This window comes from Cyanistes caeruleus, chromosome 3 (genome assembly GCF_971803275.1).
Source record: "Cyanistes caeruleus chromosome 3, bCyaCae1.hap1.1, whole genome shotgun sequence".
Lineage (NCBI taxonomy): Eukaryota > Metazoa > Chordata > Aves > Passeriformes > Paridae > Cyanistes > Cyanistes caeruleus.
The window spans coordinates 80,118,377-80,138,379 of NC_141703.1; the positions used below are offsets into that span (position 1 = coordinate 80,118,377).

Sequence of the window (20,003 nt, forward strand, 5' to 3'; positions counted from 1 at the left end):
GGGCCAAATGCTGGCAGATAACCTAATTAATGTAGACATTCATACCTGTAAAATCTTTCACTTGTTAAAGGCATAGATCACTTGAGGTTAAAATAAGATGAACATTACTTCATGTAATTACAGTATCTGCAGCAGTTAATTTGTGTATCATAGCATTTTAATCAAATGAGTGCAGCAAACAAGTTCAAAATGTGGAAAGAATTACTGAAAAGCACTTGTGACCTTTAGTTTAATGTTCTCTACTCTCTCTTCTCATTACAGACTATTCAAGTTATTGATTTCCCTTTTTGGAAAACAAGGTTGATTTAAGGAAAAGGACCTAAGATAAAGGTGTTTGTTTTTTTTTAATTTTGTGATTGACTAATCTTTATAATTTTCCACTGGACAGTATATTGGCAGTAAAGGAAGAGTAAGGGGCAGCATGTAGCCCTCTATATAGTACAGTGGATTGTTTCTTAGGTCTCTCAGGTTAAAAACTGCAGGGAGAAATCAAAATGTTATTTGCCAAAACACAGTTTCAAAATAATTTTAATTGGTTTTGTTCATAGCCTCAGAGAGGACATGATGCATTTCTGAGGCCACTTTGCCACACCTTTGTTTAGCCAAGGCAATAACCGCGGGTACTTGCACGTGATGGAAATTGTCTGGCTGGAAAGGGTGAAGGGAGTCCTGGTGAGCACCAAGTTTACCATGAACCCACAATGTGCCCTTGTGGCAGAGAAAGCTTCCTGAGCTGGATTAGGCAGGGTGTGGCCAGCAGATGGAGAGAGGTGACCCTTCTCTGGTAAGAGATATACCTGGAGCTCTTTGTCCAGTTCTGGACTTGCCAGTACAAGAGAGACATGGATGTACTGAAGCACAAAGAGTCATGAGGATGAGTAAGGAACTGGAACATCTCTGATTATAAGGAGAGGCTGAGAATGCTGAACTGAGGGACAAGTGAAAAAAATAGAATTAGTCTCCTCAGAGGCACCCAGTGACAGGACAAAACAAACTGATATATGGGAGATTTCATCTGGACCTAAGAGAAACATCACTTTTTCTCTGAGGGTGGCACAGGTTGTGTGCCACAGACAAGTGGAGTCTCTATCCTTGGAGGCATTCAAAATACAATGGGATGCCCTCCTCGGCCACCTGCTCTTGCAGACCCTGCTCTCACAAGGGGATCAAAGTAGCCCATCTCCACAGGTGCATTCTAGTCTTAGCTATCATACAATTCTGTAATTTCATGAAGGTTAAATATATAAGAGAATATTTTCATTGCACTTCATTACACATTCCCAGTGGTCTGTTAATAACACAGGAAAATTTACCCATTTTCATGATTAAGCTTCTGAAAAAATGTCTTTGAATATTTCTTAAGCTAGTGGAATTTATTCTCCAACAGTCTGGAAAAAGCCACCATTTATAGAGTCTTAATTGTGTTTACAGAGATGAAAGAGGTAAAATAAGTGCTCTGTGCAGTAAAAAAAAAAAGTAAATACAAATTTCAAAGTTAAAGTGATAGGCATATAGGAAAGTCTGAAAGTCAGAAGAGGCCTGTGGAGATCATCTGGTTCGACCTTCTGGTGCAAGGGCTGTGATGAGGTTATCCAGGGTCGCGTGAAGCTGAATTAGCAGGAGAAATTGTACCATTTCCCTGGCTGCTTATTCCATGGTGCAGAACACTTTTCTTATATCCAGATGAAATTTCCCCTGAAACAACTTTTACTTCTGGTCTGTTGTCTTGTTGCCATGCATGGTGCTGAAGAGAGAGAGCACCTTCATCTTCTCTATAGCAGTTTTTTTAGTTATTGGTAGACAGACATCTCCCCAAAGCTTCTCTTCTGTGGGGTTACCCAAGCACATTTCCTTATTGACCCCTCTTTGAATGCCAGGTTATCCGATCCTCTCACTGCTTTGGTGGCCCTTTGCTGGATCACCTGCTTTCTTTCTCTCTCTTAAACTGGGGGATATTCACTCCGTGTAGCCCAGATGGGCTTCATGTTTCTTCTGGTAAGATTTAGCAGCACAAGGAGGTTTTTCCAGAATGCTATGAGGATGTCTCATAGCTAGTTATAAGTATCAAAACAGTTTTCCTAAAGTCTAAAGAGAAATAAATCTCACTTTTATTGGATAATTTTTCTGAGTAGTGCAGAAAAGAGTAAGTCATAAGAGTGAGGTAAAGTATAACAGGTTTGAACCTATTCTGGCAGGAGACAAGGGGGGTGTTCTACCATTACCTTTGTGGAAGCAGGGAATAACAAACAATTTTGTGGAAGATGTGCTGAACTGGGACTCAGTGAACAGTTGGACTAAGAAAATCAGTCAACATCTTGTGAAACAGAGAGAGCCCTGGGGTAGCCCAGTGTGAAAAACCCTACAAAAGCCTCCAGAACAGACCTTTTTGCTGCCAGTATACAACTTTCCACCTGAAAGGCTGCTTACTTGCTTTTATATGGAGAATTAGTCTTCAAAGATAACTGCAATGAGACAGCAAATACTGACCTCATTGTGTGAAGTTTGTCTGCATCCCTTCCTTGATGCTGTTTTTCTTTGAAGACTAAGACTTGCTGAAATAATTGGGACTCTAGGTTTCTGTACCTCATTTTTATAGGAAAACTTGGAAGATAATAAAGAGTTACATATAAGTCTGGCTAGTAATCAGTAGTTGTAAAAGGAGTGTTCTTCCCCCTCAGGAAAATAGAGTGATGGGCTCGGACTTTGTATTCCCTGTTTAGGTTTTACAAGATGTAGCTAATACTAACCTTATACCCATGTCTGCTGCTAGATACAGAACTGACAGGAACTGATTCTCAGCCCTGAGGTCAGTGGTTTCACACTGCCCAGAATAGATTATCTTGGGAATACTTATGGCAAAGGTCCAGAACAGAGCCAAGAAATGTCTTTCTAAGTGTGGTGCATGAGTATTTGGTGCATGGATTCTCTACCTGGGTCCCTTTTATTTATAATATAGATGTGTTCTTTGAATTTAAGCCCTTCCCTCAAAACTCCTGTTTGCCCTTAGTAGTTGAGAAAAAGTAGAAAAGGGACAGAACATCACCTGTTGGGTATTGGTTTCATGATAGAGCTTGGATTGATCATTAACAGGTTCTAAGAAAGGCATCAAAAGTCAGGAGTAGTATCTCTTATCAAAAAGAAACCAGTGGTGTTGGTTTATAGAAGGAAAGTGAAAAATCTTTGCTTGAGTAATGTTGCTTGTCCTGTTTATGTGTGCATCATTTGGTGTACCTGCAAAAGCTGTCCAGACAGTGCATTTGAAATTGATTCCCCTTAGCTAGCAAGGAATCAAAGTGAGGGGGGTCCTTTATCCTTGACTGGAGGTTTTTAAATACCATGGTGGATAAGATTGTAAGTGAAAACATTCCTGTGTAGGTAGTTACAATCAATAGCCCTGAAGTGAGGGCATATGTGTTATAGAGTGAGAATGGTGGCTGCAATATGATTTTTATGATATTCCATGGAATCTGGTGCTTCTTCTTTACAAACTGTAAGCTCTTGTGAAGTGCAGCAGAATCTCAGTTTCCATTTAGAAGAAAGCACCAGTTGTATGAGAATGGTCAACTTGAAAATCTGGGCCTTGACATTCAAGAATCAAAAATGTCTTAAATGCCTTAAGACTGGTGGGGCAGTTCCTGATTTTGAATGATGTGACAATTTTGAATAGTAGAAGAATATTTCCATTCTGTTGTTGCTATCCTTGCTGAGTACTTCTTAGTGAAGTGGCTGGTCCAAATCATACCCCCAAGCAAGCATCCAGACTCCTCTGTCACCAGAAGAAAGGGTTAAGTCTGAATGGATGCTAGGCATGCTTGGCTTCCCCAACTGTGTTGATTATAGACTTTGCTTCTTTAAGGGTACAGCTGTTGGTGTGGCTGTTTAGGAATGACCTATTTACACCAGGTTCTGTCTTAACAACTGTACTTTGAATGCATTTTGGAGGGTTTTTTTGTTACTCAGAAGTGGTGCTTAATATATTTAATATTTTTAGTGCCCTACAGATACCAAAGCAACGTTTGGGGTCCACCTAAAAGTAGTAGGAGACTGGACAGGTATGTAGAAAAACAATTCATTTTCAGAGACAAATGCCTTTACTTGAACTGTTCTCGCTTTCTGGCTTCAGCACAACTGTTCCTTGACTGTGATGTATTCTCACTAGAGATTGTTCATGCTTGTTTTCCCAAAGTTGTTTTTATTACATTCTTGATGCAATCCCTGCTTTATTCAGATGTGCCATTTCTTCAAATAACATGTTTTTCCAGCTACTAACTGATCTTCTATTGCACTGTAACAATTTTCAGCATTCTTCCATTTCTGCCTCTTTTTCTTGTTTTTGGGTAGCCTGCTACCCCTGTGCAGTGCAGTGCCTCTGTGCATAGTATTGTCTGCAGAAATGCTGAAATGTGCAGCTCCCAGATAAGCGGATTTTGATGCCAGCAGTTTGGATGGCAGCCAGGTTAATTAACGCCTGTGGTACACTGAGATTACAGGTTTGCTTTCATGTTCTTCCATGCTCTTCCGTCGCTCTTTGAATGTCCTCCAGACCAGGCGTGTAAGCCAGCATTCCCCACAGAGGAGCAGGGCAATTTGGTGCTCCCTGTGACAGTTGTATACTCAAGTGATAGTTGTCCTTATTCCTTAGTGTCTGACTTTGTTCTTGCTCAGCATAGCATTTCCTTGTAAGGAAAACAGATACACAGCAGTGTCTGGTTCATTTCTTATGAAGAAGTGTTCTCCATGTTAATTTGTATCAGCTTGTGTGTTTGTGGAATTGAGTCAAATGAGCTTGTCGCCCTAAAAGGGATTAGACCAATGCAGAGATAATAAGTCTTTGCATATTTGTTGAACTTTCTAGTCTGGCTACATACTTGCCTCTGCAAGACTTCAATAGGCAAAGGCTGAGAGGGCACTGCCATACGCACATGTGTTCTATAATCCCCCTGATTTTCTCTCCTTGTTTGAAGTGTTGGCCAGACAGGGGCAGATCAGCCTCTGCTCTACCTCAGAGTGAAGGCTCTTTTGTTGTCTAGCATCATTCCTACATGTGAGATGACAGTAGGCTATTTGAAAAAGTGGGATGGAGAAGTACTTGCTAAATGATTTTTCCAAAATAAGTGGCATCTTTGCAGTTTTCTGATTACCTCTGTGGTGTGAATGCTCTTTTAGCATTTATGTATTATTCTCCCAAGTCAGTATCTATAGTCTCCACTGAAAGGAAGGTCCGGCTAGGTTGGACTGTGTGATATTCAGGACACCGTCACATTACAGACACCGTTTATTGCAGGAGTTCTGCTAAACAGAGATATCTCTCCCAGTGTCAAATGTGCTGTCGAGAAGCAGATGGTTTACTCAGCCCTTTATGCTACATCAGTACCATGGAGCCCTGTTCTCACTCATTCCCTTAGTTCTCACTCATTCTCACTCATTGCCCTGTGGCAATTAATAGTCTCTAATCTTCTGACTGTTTGAGGAAGGATTATTATATTTGCCACATTCCTTATTATCTTTCTTAAGCATGCTCTAAAGGCTGCTTCTGCAGACAGGATATTAGACTGGAGGAGTTTTTATGAGACATACTGTCATTTGAGCTCTTTTCATGACCTATTCTCTCAGCCTTTATCCTATTTATTAAAATTCTCTTTTGTATCGCCATCTCCCATCCCTAACAGTTCATACCTGACGCCAAAGAGACTTGACGATTTATTTCAGAGAACTCAATTACAAGCCTAAATTAAATGGATGCAAGAGAAGTGCAGATATGCCATGAAATGCATAGAAGAACTGGTTGGTTGAGGTATTTCTCCTCTGCATAGCTTTAGCTGCTGCTGCCTGCATTTGGGAGATGTGGTGAAGCAACTTTTCCTGCTGCTCACTGTAAGGACAGGAGAGGGAGTACAGATTGCTGGCAAACCAATTCTGCAAGTTGTTTCAGATGAAGTCTCTTAATGTCTCTGATATTTTGAAAATGCAATAGAATACCTTGTTTTGTAGGTTGAGAAAGCAACTCCATGTCAAGAGAAAAGGGCTAATAGTATTTTCAGCTCCTGATGAGTAGTTGCTGTTGATGGGAAGTCATTTATTGCCCATATTGCAGTGTATTGTCCATATCCCAGTGTATATAATTTTAGATTTTAAATAAAATAAGCTGAAAGAAGCAGCCTTTGGAAAAGTCAGTCATCCTAGAAGTAATGCTTTGCGTAAGAGCCAATACTTAGTAGATTTTCAGGCAGTACTGTTACTTGCTTTTTAAAACCAATTATTTGAATCATGGAAAATGTAGGACAGAAAAAGCAGGTAAGAGAGGAAGAAGCTACAAAAACAGTAGCTCTGAGACCTTTGCAAACCAACTGCTAATCTAGACCCCCTGTTTCATGCTCCATTCAAATGAAATCTGAGTTTTGAACTGCGTTTAGGACAGCTGAGGATTTGGCCCCCTCAGAAGCAGATTTAGATAAAAGCACAAATTTTCTTTCCATTATACAAGCACCCACATCCTTTTCCAATACAAATCTGAGCTCTCCTATTTCTCGCCTGTGTTGTGGTGGTATTAATAACTGTACAGTGCTTAAATTTCATGTTCATCACATAAAACAGACACACAGGCACTGATATTGCTGTAATGTGCCCTCAGGTGCCTTTGAAGCACATACTTTCACCTGAAATAATTCCAATAGCTCCCTTTGTGGACTTCTGACCTGTTTATATGTCAAGTTTAGGGTAAAACAAGCCAGGCCCCAGGCATGCCTTTTCCTCTTCATTCATTGTAAAGAGTGTATATCCATATATCTATATTGATATCTATCTCGCTGCCTCAGAGGTAGGTAGTCCAGTTATTAGCAACTGGTCAGTGACTTTACCATATAAATGTTTCTAATTTGGTTATTCCTTCCATCTTTTGCCATGTGCCATGGGTATTGCAAATATGGGAACAGCTATCACAGGCCTTCCTACAGATGGATTTGTGATTATGCAATTATTGTTCTTGTGCTGACATGTGACTACTTAAAGTCAGCACTTACTGTATTAATAAAATATTCTGTGGCACTGTGAAACCTGTGTCTGTGAACATGGATTAGTTGGACAGTCTTGGGTACCCAAGTTAGGATGTGTTTACAGTGGCTGATCTGTTGTGACTGCACATGTGCAGGTTGGTTTAGCCCCATGGTGCAGAGCTGAGTCAGCCTGTGAGAAGCTCTGTGGCTTCCCCAGGCTGAGCTGGCAGGTGTTTAAATAATGCAGTAACATCGAGGGTCCTGCAGTGGCTCATGCATGGGTCAGAGCTGTGTGATGCATTGATGAGCTAGTAAGCTGGACTTGTTACACCCCCTCTAAATATCTGTTTTGTTCTGCTTCTCTGTTCAGGTACCTGTGGTCACCTGTTTTTCCTTTAGCTTTGAAATAATTGTTTGCTTAGTATTTACATGATTTTTTTCAAGGGTTTTTTTTGTCCCACTTGCTGTCTAGTTTGTCCTTAGTGTTGTCATCTATCAGCCTTGTGTCTCTTCTGTCCTTGTTGTTGCCTCAAGTACTACTGCTTGTTTAGTTATAAAGCTGACAATTCATCTGGCACTTCTGGAGGGAAAAAGATAGGCCATGGGCCATGCCTCACGTCCAACAACTTGACAGCAGTGAAAAAAGACATGGCAGTGCATCAAGACAATGTGTCTCATTCACTAGACAAACTTCAGGGTGTGAGACAGAAAGTGATATTGATGATGCAGAAGTAACTTGCTTCAGAAGCCGTGCAGCATGTTTTTGTGGAAAACAAATACACAGCACTCAGAGGTGTTGAGGTGAACTGCATTCTTTAAGGCAGTGAAATATCGCTGTTATGTTGCTGTGTGTTGCTGGAACAAATTGATGTGGCACCGTGTTTAGGGCTCTGATGCTGTTCTGTGCTCTGCAGTAATTTGTTTAATTTGTATCTAGTAGTGACACTATCCTGCTGTGTAGTTGTGTGTGTTCCTAGAGACATTTTCAAGGCTTGTCCTGAGCACCCTGATTGTGGCGATGCCATCAGAGCACTTGGGTACCACCCATTGAATATGAGAGTTCTGTCCTATAGGTTACTAAATGTCATGGCAGCAGGAGGTGGTGATGTGTGCAGGAGCTGTCCAGATAGAGCCAGAACAGACAGATTATGGAGTACTGATATGCTTCACCCTAATAAACTCCAGATCTTATCAGAAAATATATATACATCTTTGCTTCATTTTTTTTTTTTTTTCCAACAGTAGAGGTTATGCCTGGTCACTGGGTCATTCAGGTACAGGCAACCTTATTTGGAATCCTGACATGGCGTGATGGGGATTTTTGTCACATATTGCCACAGTCCTTCTTCTGGAAGGCTCAGCTTTGGACTGGAAGTTTCAGGAGGGAAAAACAAACAAACAATTTTTTTCAGTTAAAAGCAACAATTTTCCAGAGCATAGCAAATGTATGAAAGCATGGATCTTGTTTAATTCCCTATGGAGTAAGACCTGAGGCAGCAAACAGTACACGCCCCAAATTGCTTGTTTTTAAACTGAATAAAAACCCAAAAAAACAAAAAGGAAGGCAGTTGTTTGGAATTTTGGAGACTGACTAAGTATTTATCTCACACTGATCAGCAGAAGAAAATGACATACCTTTTAAGTGCCTCTAAAAGAAGAATGATCTGAACATCCTAGTCTGGGAGAGTTTGTATCTGCATGACTGTATTCTTGCAGCTCCTGATTTAGGGGATGCCTGAAGCATCCCAAGACTGCATTCCTGTCCTTACCTGGAACTTCTCATAGTGTAGGATCTAGCAAAGAGGCAGTATGTTGCATTCAGTAACCCTGAGAGCAGTTTTAGATGTATTGAAGTAGTGGATCACTCAGTCAGTATGTACTCTGTTTTTAGCAGATCTTGATTCTGACTGAAGGAATGGGTGGAACAGAAGATGCTAAGAAGGAATAATAAGACTACAAAGTCAGTCCACAGGAAATGACAGTGGTGTCCCAGGTTCACTGTAACTGCTACTGAGTTTCTTAAAAAAATATCTACTCACTAGTGATGAACATTTGGTCAACTCTTTTGTTATTACCTCAAGCTCTGTTTGATTTGGGCCTTTTCCATTCCATAGTAACATTTTTTTGTGTTTAGTTTTTCTATGAGATTCCTGGCAGGGTGTAAAGGTGTTAATGACGTGGTGCTGTCAGTTGTTCCAGCAAAATCTGTGTGTGGTTTTGGAAGAGCAGGACAGAGATGAGATAGGTGTTATTTTCCACTGATAGATTTTATGGCTAACAATTTTTGTATTGTCAGGGAGTCTTACACTTCTGAGGAAGATACCAGAATTGAGTGCTAAAAACGTTTAATTGTGTTTCCTTTTAATATAATTTGACATTAGTAATAAAATGATATAGCTACATTACTGGGAAGTTAATATGCCTTAACAATATAATTAGCCATAGTGTACTGTAAAGAATACTAATTTTATTGTTCATTGCCATTAACGTTCATTATTTATTTTATCTATTCCTGAAAAAAGCTCAATAAAAGGCAGGATTAAGAGACTGACGAAAACAGAGAACAGAGATTTAGTTAACTGACTAAGAGGGGTTGAAAGCCCTTTTCCTCTGATTAAAGAACTAATGCTGAAGGTGAACACATTGGAATTTTTGGCTACAGACCTGGATTGTTTTACATTAGTTGAACTCCTGCTGACTTAGTACCAAAAACAGTGTAACTTGAGTCAAATCCAATTTGAACAGTTAATGAGTTTTGCGTCTAGAGGGGAAAAAAGATATTTGGGTGAGAACTACACTGAAGGAAATTTTCTCCTACACAGAAGTCCTTTCTTGATGTGCCCTGTTATTTGTAAACTTCCACGTTTTTGCATATCCTAGGTATTTCTTAATTGTGTAATGATTATAGAAAATGACATGACTCAGTGATGTAAATTTATTTTTATCCTTTGATACATTATGCACTGCATATGTGGCTGTTGCTGTAGTTAAGAACTGATCCAAGAACACAACATTGCAGGATTTCTTGTCATGCCTCAGACATTTTCAGCACTGTTAGGAGCTACAGGAGTGAAGCCTGTGGAGCACTTTTAGCATGTAGCAGCTGATAGAATCAAAATGAATGTAGTGAAAAAAAAAAGCATAAAGCTCTCTGTTGGGAAGGTAGAATTAGAAAGAAATTATAAATGTGACTTTGTAGTCAGGAAGGCTAAGGAAGAAATACAAATGATAGCACGGTTTGAATAATTCAAAGAAACTAACTGGGCTGGTATGCTAGAACACATTCTTTCTTGCAATAAAACTAAGCTGAGACCCCTCATCTCAGCTTTATAAGGAAAGGTCTGAAGGACCCTGAGATAACTAAAAATATGCAAAAATAGCGATTTCTATAGGTTGTACACAAATGTTACTATATTAGTATACTTAGAAAGATTGGTTAGTTAAGGAATAGAATATTCAAAGGTATAGGTTATATAAGTAGTAGTATAGAAGAGCTCGGTCTCTTTTTTCTCTGGCCCTCCTCTCTTTTTTTCCGGGCTCTCTTCTCTTTTTTCACTCTCTTTTTTCTCTTGCCTTCTCTCTTTTCACTCTTTTTTTTGCTCTTTTTTGCTTTTTTTTGCTCTTTTTGCGCTCTCTTTTTTTTCTCTTGCTTGCTCTTTTTCCGTCTCTTGCTCTCTCTATATCTCTCTACCCCACGCCCTGAAATAAACTTCTAACACTTAACTCGATTATAGAAGTCTTTGCCGTGTCTCTGACCGTCCCCAGAAAGCGTCTCCTACAGCTCTCCACTTTGAAAATAGAATTACAAGAGAGAAAAGCTCTAGGACATGTATTTGAATGGACTCCCAGGCATATATCTGGTTTTGTAATCACTGTGTGCTGTGCTTAAGAAGGAAAAGTTGCTGTTCTGGAGTTGTCTGTGTTTCACCATTTTTCTGTTAATAATGTCTGCTTAGGGAAGACTCGTTCTTGCACAGTTTCTGTGCAGAGGTACACAGCTGCTTCAAGCACTGAATGTACAAAGTTTGGCTGGATTTTCAGGTTCCTTTGTGTAAGCATGCCTTCTAGAGAGTTCACATCGAAATACCAGCTCTTCATGTATAGTGCATTCTGCACTCCCCTGGGGCAATAGATTCTCTTAGATGGCATCCAAGTTCTGCTGAAGAATCCCTGCCAAATGTCTAGCTTTGTTCCATTTATTGTTACTTCTCCCTTGGGGTCAGAAGAAAAAAACAGACACATTTCAGATTTGGAATTCTGAGTTACCACATTTTAACTAAAAGTTGTTGGTTAAAATATTTTATAAGTAGATTTGAAATGGTTCTTTTTGGGATCCTTTTCTAAAAGGTTGTAAAAATGGTTGTAGTTAATGAGGAAAAATCTATTTCGGCTTCAGAACATAAAAAAAATAATTGGAAAAACTTGTGTTGGAACTGTAGATATTTATAAATTTTATGATCAGAAGGAGCAGTTATCTTTACATCCTCCCAAATCCTGCGTGATGCTTGATAGTTTCTCAGAATTTCTATATTTTATTTTCTATATATTTTTTTTATTTTCTGTATTTTTTATATTCTATTATTTTATGACCTTGGGGTTGTAATGTTCTACAGAGCTTTCAGCTTTCATGGGCTCTTTTTGTGCTCATTGTGAAAATGAAGTTCAACTTTGTAATGATTACATGACTTACTAGGGTTTTTTCCCATTTTTTTGTTTCTTCCTTTCTCTTTTTTGCTTTTTTCCTCGTTTCAGTGCAAGAGCAACTACTAGGAAATGTGTGTACATTTTAGCTGTTGCCCATTTGTGTGCAAATATGTACAGAAAATGAACATGGCACCTTTGAACCTTCTATTTGATTATCTGTTGTACTAAATCCAAGTTTTGAGACCTTGTATTTGTCTTTGCTTCCTGTACCCTCTCCATTTCTAGCATTCCCTTGAAATACAGAGTTTGGGTTACTTTTCAATCGTAGTCTTGTTGGTTTTTGCTCTGGTGTGATTTAAAGTCTCTTTTGCATGAAGACCACCAGTGATGCTGGTGGTTGACCTGTCACATTACCTTGTATTGCACTTTATTCCTTGGTCTCTTCTACCTGTCTTACTCTACTTTCTCTCTTATACCTTATTTCTACTGGTGCTGGGATTGGAAGGGAGACAGGGGCCAACACTAGCTCAGAATCTGTGCTGAGTTCAGCAGTTAATTCTGTAGGAGTTAATTAAAACTCCCACAACATTGCAAATGTCATTGTGATCAAATGACATGGTCAAATGAGGTTTCCTATTTTCACAACAAGCATTGTATAACTGCTTGTTGGTGTGATATTAGCTTTGAAGTGCTAGTTAGGATAGCCCATCTCCTTTATTGCAGTATTTTTTCTCATTCTTTCTTTAAGTATATTTACTCCACTTTTTGCCAGCCACATGTCTTTACCCTGAATTTCAGTCATCCTTGAACCAGAAGTTACATGTTCCAAAATGGCTTTCCATTCCAAAATACATTACAATCAATGCTGGTTGTGTTTGTGAGAGGCAAATCCTACATCCCAAATTTTACCATCAGTTCCCTACAGTCCCTTGCAACTCAGTTTTCCATTTGTGTGCCACCTCCTCCTGTTGCTCAATCCTGTCCTTTTGTATATGCATATTTTCTCAGATGCATCAAATACAAGCTGGAAAATTTGAGTTCCACCATAAGGAAATAGTTTATGATCCAAGAATTTTCAAGTGGCATCTTACAACCACAGCTCTCTTTTGCCCCAGTCTTCCCCTGGAGAAAGATCCCTTTAAGTCATAAATATTATTAATTAAAATCTGCCACCAACCACTTGTATGTTTATCAAGTGCAAAAATAGGATTCAGGTGTATGTAGTAGCTTAAAAAAAAGTTCACATTTTCCTTTAAAGAAACAAATCAATCTAAACCTCAGAATCTGCTCTGAAAGCATCATGAAAACTGGCCAACAGCAAATTTCCACAGCATCTCCAAACAGATATGGTATCTGCTATGAATGGAAGAGTTTGGTTTAAAATATCTATGGCTATGTGTTTTATATGAGCCACACACCAAAATACATGCTAATCACAGCTCTGTACTCAACTTTGAACCTCATGGTCTTATGGCTCAAAGTTTGGATGCTCTGGTGCAGCACACAGAGATGGAGGCAAGTTCCTAGTGGGAATGGAGTCAGACTGCCAGTGCAGTCCATGTTTTAATATAAAGGCATCCTTTTGTGAGTGTCAGTCCACTAAATTAATTTGTAATTAAAGCCCATTTTTTTTCCTTTCATCAGGTCTTTAAATAGCAAAAGGCAGTGAGGCAGAAGTGCTTTAAATTTAATATACTATAAAGTTTAAGATACAGCAAAGTAAATTAATGACTAGTGCATCCTAGTTTTGAGGGAGACTTGAAATGGTGGTTGCTACATGCTGAACGTAGCATTTCTTTGAGACAAAGGACTCAATTATCTCAATATTAACTAAAGTGCCGTGAGGAGAAACTAGGAGAGAATTCACAGCCTGGAAATCACTTTCTAAAATGCAAAGGATATTGCATTGTGGTACATGGAGTAGACTGTGCTGTGACAGCAATAAATAGCCCTTTGGTATGTAGTACAGCAGCTGATGGGCAGGGTGCAGCGTGCATTTCGTTCCACTGGTACTACAGCCCACATTTCTGCATCTCTGGCATGTTCCTGTTCTGCCTCTTTCTCTTTCTCTAAAGCTTTTTTTTCCCTCAAAACAGGGACACAGTGTCAGAGCTTGTTTCAAAAAGCATGTAATGACTCTTACTAATATAGTTTGTAACATTTGTAGCAGATAAAACCAAAGTACATTATAATGACATAATATTTCATGAGAGGGAGATTTTGTAGGAAAAAGTGATATCTTTCATTGGATCAGCTGAAACAGCTGGAAAAAAACAGGTTGTTTTCCAGGCATGCAGTGCCTTCAGCAGGTTTGACAAAGAAGCAGCGAAGTCAAAGCAAAGAGAAGGAAATGAAATAATATTCCTGGCTAGTTTTTAAGGCAAATTTTTCCTTGAGAAATATGAACAATAAAATTGCCTAGTAAATGAATAAAATATAACACCTCTTAAAAAAGAAAAGAAGTTAATTTAACTTCTTAATAGAAAAATATTAATAATTTCTCAAATAATTCATATGGTCAGGAATACTGTCTGAAAGCCAATAATATCACTTGTAAACACTCTCCCAACAACCTCTTAGGATTTGTATGTCTCCAGCTCTCTTTATCTTCTCCTGGCTGGGTTCCCAGCTTAGGATATGTTTGCTGTAATATGCCATGGTCTCACTCTCTCCTGGAGAGAGACACACTCACATCTTGGCAGAGTGCAGTTTCTGGCAGGGAAACTGGGAAAAGAGATGGGCATGTGAGAAAACTCAGCTATGACTTTCATGAAGTACTGCATTTTATTGATGTATACGTGCCCACACATATCCCTAAACTTTCAGCATTTGGGTGCGGCTTTTAAATTTTGATACCTTTTTTCTCTTATAATCTCAATATCTTTGATAAACAATGGTTCGATTGGAAATGTTAGACTATCTACAGAGAGTAAAATTTGGACAATGGTTTACAGAAAGCATCATTGTGTTCTTAGTAGTTTGAAGGGAACCTATTCTGCATATAGAAGCTGGTAATGAGTGAATGACTGCTTAGCTTTGTGAGTTACCTGGAATCAGAAAATATATAAGATAAAATGTTAGTAAAACTTAAAATTCTGTAGTCAACACCATGATGATGAATAAGAGAGAATGCTTTTCTGCTGGGGAGAGAGCCTGGAAAGTCTGTGGATCCAAGTAAACATATTAGTGTTTTTATATGTATTGGAGAAAAAGGCGCTCAGAGGAGGTGGCAGCAACTTCTTTCAGTGTTGAAGGGGGATTTTGGGGAGGGGAGGAGTTTCAGAGTTTATTGGCTATTTTGGGTATTGCTGGAGTGTCTGCTGTGAGGATTTTACTGTACTGTCAGTGATAACAAGTACACCTACAGCCTCCAAAAAGCCTCCTCATGTTATATGAAATTAAAATAAATCAGTGGGCAGTTTGTGCTCTTCCCTGCAACAAGCAGCTTTAAGAACTATCTCCTGTCATAAATTTAACATATTCTCTTATGCATTAAACACTGTCAGTGCCATTTCCTCAAGGAACATGCCACAGACACCCACGTACATTTCAGAGTCAAAGCTGTGGAGCTTTGCTGTGCTTTGCCAAGTGACTGGTGCCAGCCTGACGGCACAGGGCTTTCCCTCAAGGATTTCACTTACACTGTGTCAGCTGAGTGTCTCTTGAGTTCAGCCGTGACTGGTTTGAAAAAAGCAAAATTTTTAATTAAAGCCATTTCTATAATTTCTGTTATTTGATGTTTTCATTTTCTAATGGGTTGAGGGGATTATGCTAATTGTACCCTGGTATTAACAAGCGTGGCAAATGAAATTTTCTCAGTGCAATTTCCAAAAAAAAAAAGCAATTCCCTAATCCAAAAAATTGCTAAGAAAGAATATTTCTTTAAAAGTGTCCTATACTTCCCAGCACATATGCACTGGAACGTGCCATGTCTACATGAAGAGGATTTTATCATTTCTGTGTCATTATGTATTGCTGACTTCGTGATGGTGCACTGATGTATTGTTATATGCCAGGTCGTGACTGGCAACTGATATCTAATGGTAGTTTGTACTTACAGAAATTGGCAAAATCATTTTTTCAAAAAAGGATGTGCCAAGTCATTTCCTTACAGTGATGTGAGGAACTGTTTGATCCAAATCATGTTAAACCACTCGTTCTTTGTTCTAGAAATAGTTATCAGTTCGGTACTGCATAGTAAAATTTTTCAGCTTTCCTCTCCTGTTCAGTACTTTTTTCTGTCAATTTGAGTAATAACAGACTTTCTGTCACGTAAAAAATGTCTGTTTAATGTTTCATTAAGTTCATAACATTACTGTTGAAAGATGGAGGTGACAACCTCATAGGAAATCCCACAGCATATTTTAACAAAAGTCTACACAAGAGTTAGTGCTAAGTCAACAAATATAGGTATTTGTAAGAAATTATGAATTAAGAATAAATGAAAACTACCCAGACTAGGTTATATGTAGTAGTTTATATTTAGGCAGTTGTCTGGCTTAAGTTCTCAAGACTGACCTGTCTAATTCAAATGTAAGAAGATATGACAGAAATGTTCACATCAGGGTGAAATCAAACCATGCTTTGGATACATTTTCTGATATACTTGTGTACATTACACTTTATCACCTATAAAAAAAAAAAAATTAAGGAGGGAAACAGTATCTAATGTCTCATTTAATTTGTCAGTCATTTAAATTATTTCCTGCTAAGGTTTTGATATTGCCCTTTGAGAGATGTTACAAGACATGGAGCCTCAGATGTGATTAGATCTTTGGAAAAAATGTACATTTCTTCCCAGTGGATCATCCCCAGCTGACTAGCAAAATTTATATAGGAAATAGGATCCAGCTGAGCTCTGATCACATTATCCTGTGTAATGCTTCAGTGTAACTAGAGCTTTTGGAGGAGAATTTGTGTATGTTCTCTGAGAGAGGCTGAAAACACAGGGGAAATGATTTTTAGATATCAGTGGAGTCCCTTAGTACCCTGTTTCTGCTTGTGTTTCCTTCTTGCAGCCCTGCTGTTATTTCTAGCAGTTCAGTTCAGCTCGGTGTTTGGCTGGACAGGCATTTCCTGCACAGGGTGTCCGTCAGCGCGGTTCACTCGCGTGCTGGATCCAGCACAGTGCAGCTTCCCCTCTGGGAACAACTTAGCACCTCTGTGCAGGTATTCACACAGCCTGGCTGTGAGCAAGGCCAAGTTATGCCTAATGATCTCTCTTGAGGTCAGCTAAGCCTTGGTGATTAGCAGCATCAGTGATCAGCAGCTCTGCTCGAGGCTGCTGGTGGAGGGTTGGGCCATCTCCACTTCATATTCCTAGGCTGTGAGTGAGGGTGAATCAACAAGGAAACTCCCGTTCTCTCTCACAAACTCCATTTTTCTTTGGCATTCCCTAAGCTAAGAGAAGCCAGTGTTTAGCCTGCCCCAGCCTGTGTGAAGCTTATTTCAGGGCAGTCTCCCCACATGTCCCTCAGCTCTGCAGACAGTTGTCTCCTAACCGGCTGTGTCCCTCTCGTCAAACAGACATGGGTTTGCAGTTTTATCCAAAGTTGGCAATGCATGGGAACAGCACAAAATATTGCTCTTTGTGTTTTTTTCACAAGCAGACCTGCTGATTACATCCTAGAATCATGGAATGGTTTGGGCTGGAAGGGACCTTAAAGATCATCTAGTTTCTGCCTTGGAGACACATAAAACCCAAGTGAACGTGGCCATGAGCAACCTGCTCTTTCTAACCATGCTTAGAGCAGGACTAGATTATCTCCTAAGATTTCTTCTGCCCTCAACAATTCTGTGATTCTCTATAGTTATTATACAGTAATTTTTTAGTTTATCTGAGAGCAATGATGAGGTTGTGTGTGTATTAGTGAGAGGGTGAAATGGTCCCATGCTTACAGTTTAAATTGTCATCAAATATGAATAGGCAAAAGCCCAAGAATGAGTTCACAGTGACTGGTAGTGGTTTTGTTATGGTACAAAGTTTCAGTTTTGGACAGGATTAATTCCCTTATTTTGTGACTGCCATATTAATCTGTTTAATGAAAAGTTCTTGTAGCTTGTTCAAATGTATAAAATATATGACACTTGTAAATCTATTTTTAGACCTTGCTAAAATACCAGTGGATGTATGCATGTGGGTATGTGCTGGTGTTTGATATATTTGGTGACAAGCTAATACACATGGCTGGCAGTGATGGAACCATGGGAGCCCAGGAATAACATTGTGGAGTCATGTTAACTATTTCCATGAAGACATCAGCTCAGTGCTCAGCAGCAATAAAGAGAAAAATTATTAGGAGTGGAGTAGAGACTAAAGCCAAGGAGATGAGCGTGCAGCTGGTGGGTGTTTCTGTGGTGCTACCAGGACTTCAGGACTTCTGTGTGCAGGTCTGGTCTTCATCACTCAGGCATGACACTGGCCAGGGTTCAGGAAGGAGCAGCAAAGATGATCAAAAGTGTGGAGAGGCTTCCAAACATGGGATAACTGACTATGCAGGGACTCTTTAGCCTGAAAAAGACATAATTCAGGGGAATGTAGCCACACTCTGCAAAATCCTGCATAATGTTGGAAGACTAGGTGTGTGACTTCACTTTTTCTGCCAGTATCAGAATTTTTGGTCATCAAATATAGCCAGTGAAATTTCAGAGCAAATAAGGTGATGAATCTTCATGTGTTAGGTGAGAAACATGCAGAACTACTTGTCAAAGAGTAGGGAATGAATTATGTTTACATGGGGACTGGGCAAGCACTTTAAAAAGAAGTCTAAGAATTTAATAGGCAAACCACCTTACACTCAGGGGATTCACTGACATAGAAAAGCTTGAAAGCAGAAGGGTCTTACCCTGTGATCATTCTTCCATAGATGTGTTGGCAAATTAATCCAGATATTGGAGTAAGGAGGCCTTGTTGTGAATTAGTACAGCGTGATGAAACTGTGCCTTTGCTCAGACTTTTAGAGGCAAACCCTCTGGGGATGTGCAGAGCTGGATAGTACTGCAGTAATTGCACAGCTGGATAGTAGCTCCATTTCAGTGTTAAAAAGTTCCATGTAGCTTTTGAAAGATTGTTGTTTCTCCAGTTTCTCTATCAGACTGCAAGTTACAAAGAGAGAGTCAGTTGAATCCCCCTTGCTTTGCATAGTTTGACTATTTTTTTATTTTTATTTTTTTTCTATGAAATAAAAACCTTTTAGAACAAGCACCACTACATTATCTTAAAGCCCCAAAAGATATACTGGTGCCTAATATTTTCTTCTGGCTTGTCATGAAGGAGGAATGTACAGGACTAGTGAAGGAAATGCTAGTTGAGCCTCCCTGCCTTTGCTCATGGGGAACTCATAAAGCAAAGTACAGCCCTTCATGGCCAAAGGCAGCAACTGTAGAATGCAGTGCTATAAAAAAATCTGCATAAATAACGTTTCCTTCACAGCATGTATTTATAAAGGTATTCCTTTAAATTGAAGCTTTGTGTTGTTTAGAAACCATGTTTTACTGTTGCATTTTGTAAGAGCTGAGTTGTGGAATGAGCTCTACTGTCATGACAGAAATAGTTTTCAAGTATATTAAGTATCTATCTCTAAGGCAAAAAACATTCCTTGACCAAGGTTCCTTGATTATTTTGAACTCCAGCAGGTAGCTAATTCCCAGCTCCACCAGGGAGTTGCTGTGTAACCTCCAGAAGAATTTCTAACTCCATTGTGAGCATCAAGACTGCTTGACTTTGGTGTTGTGTCCGCTTCTCTTCCCTGGCTGTCAGGGAAACCTGGGTCTGGCAGTGTAGCTAACAGGCAGCCTGGGTCACTCAGTGACTAGTTTTGTTTTGAAACAAAACTAGTGATGCTTTTTCCTTCCCATCATTCATCTTCCAGCCTTTTAAGGTTCCTGGGACAAGAGCTGCCTTTTGCTCTGTTTCTTCGTTGGCTGATGTATGGTTATATATACCTTAATCATGCAAGATGTGTAGTGTAAATAAGGATTTATTTATGTAGAAATAAATCTGTCCAAGCTAATTTTGATGTTGCAGTAGTTAATTCTGGGAAGTACAAAAAACACCTAGAATTCCATCAGGAAAAGGATTTGCTGATGCTGGAATCAGAAGGAGAGTGATTTTGAACTAACAGGCACATAGCTAGAGAAAAGATAAGAAGCTTTTTAGGGTGCAAAAGAAGGTTAGAAGGGAAAGCAGGGCGTACACAGACTTTCTTTAAAGAAAGGAGGACTATTCCACAGGTCCAGAGTGACTGGAAGTTCACTGCAGACTATGTAATGATTAGTTGAATTCCTTATAAAATGCTGAAAGGATGGATGATCACTGTTTATTCACTTACCTTAGAAAATTGAGAGTCCACTTGCTTTTCTGTAAAG

General features: G+C 39.3%; 1 protein-coding gene across 5 annotated transcripts in view; it reads left to right on the plus strand.

Annotated features, from left to right (window-relative positions):
- The window catches only part of NOX4 (NADPH oxidase 4), a 103,035-nt gene that overhangs the window by 38,312 nt on the left and 44,720 nt on the right, over positions 1-20,003 (plus strand). For all 5 annotated transcript variants that reach the window (XM_086882171.1, XM_086882172.1, XM_086882174.1 and 2 more), the window contains one exon: positions 3,992-4,052. In XM_086882171.1, coding sequence (XP_086738297.1) covers positions 3,992-4,052 — 61 coding nt within the window. The remainder of the gene's footprint in view (positions 1-3,991; positions 4,053-20,003) is intronic.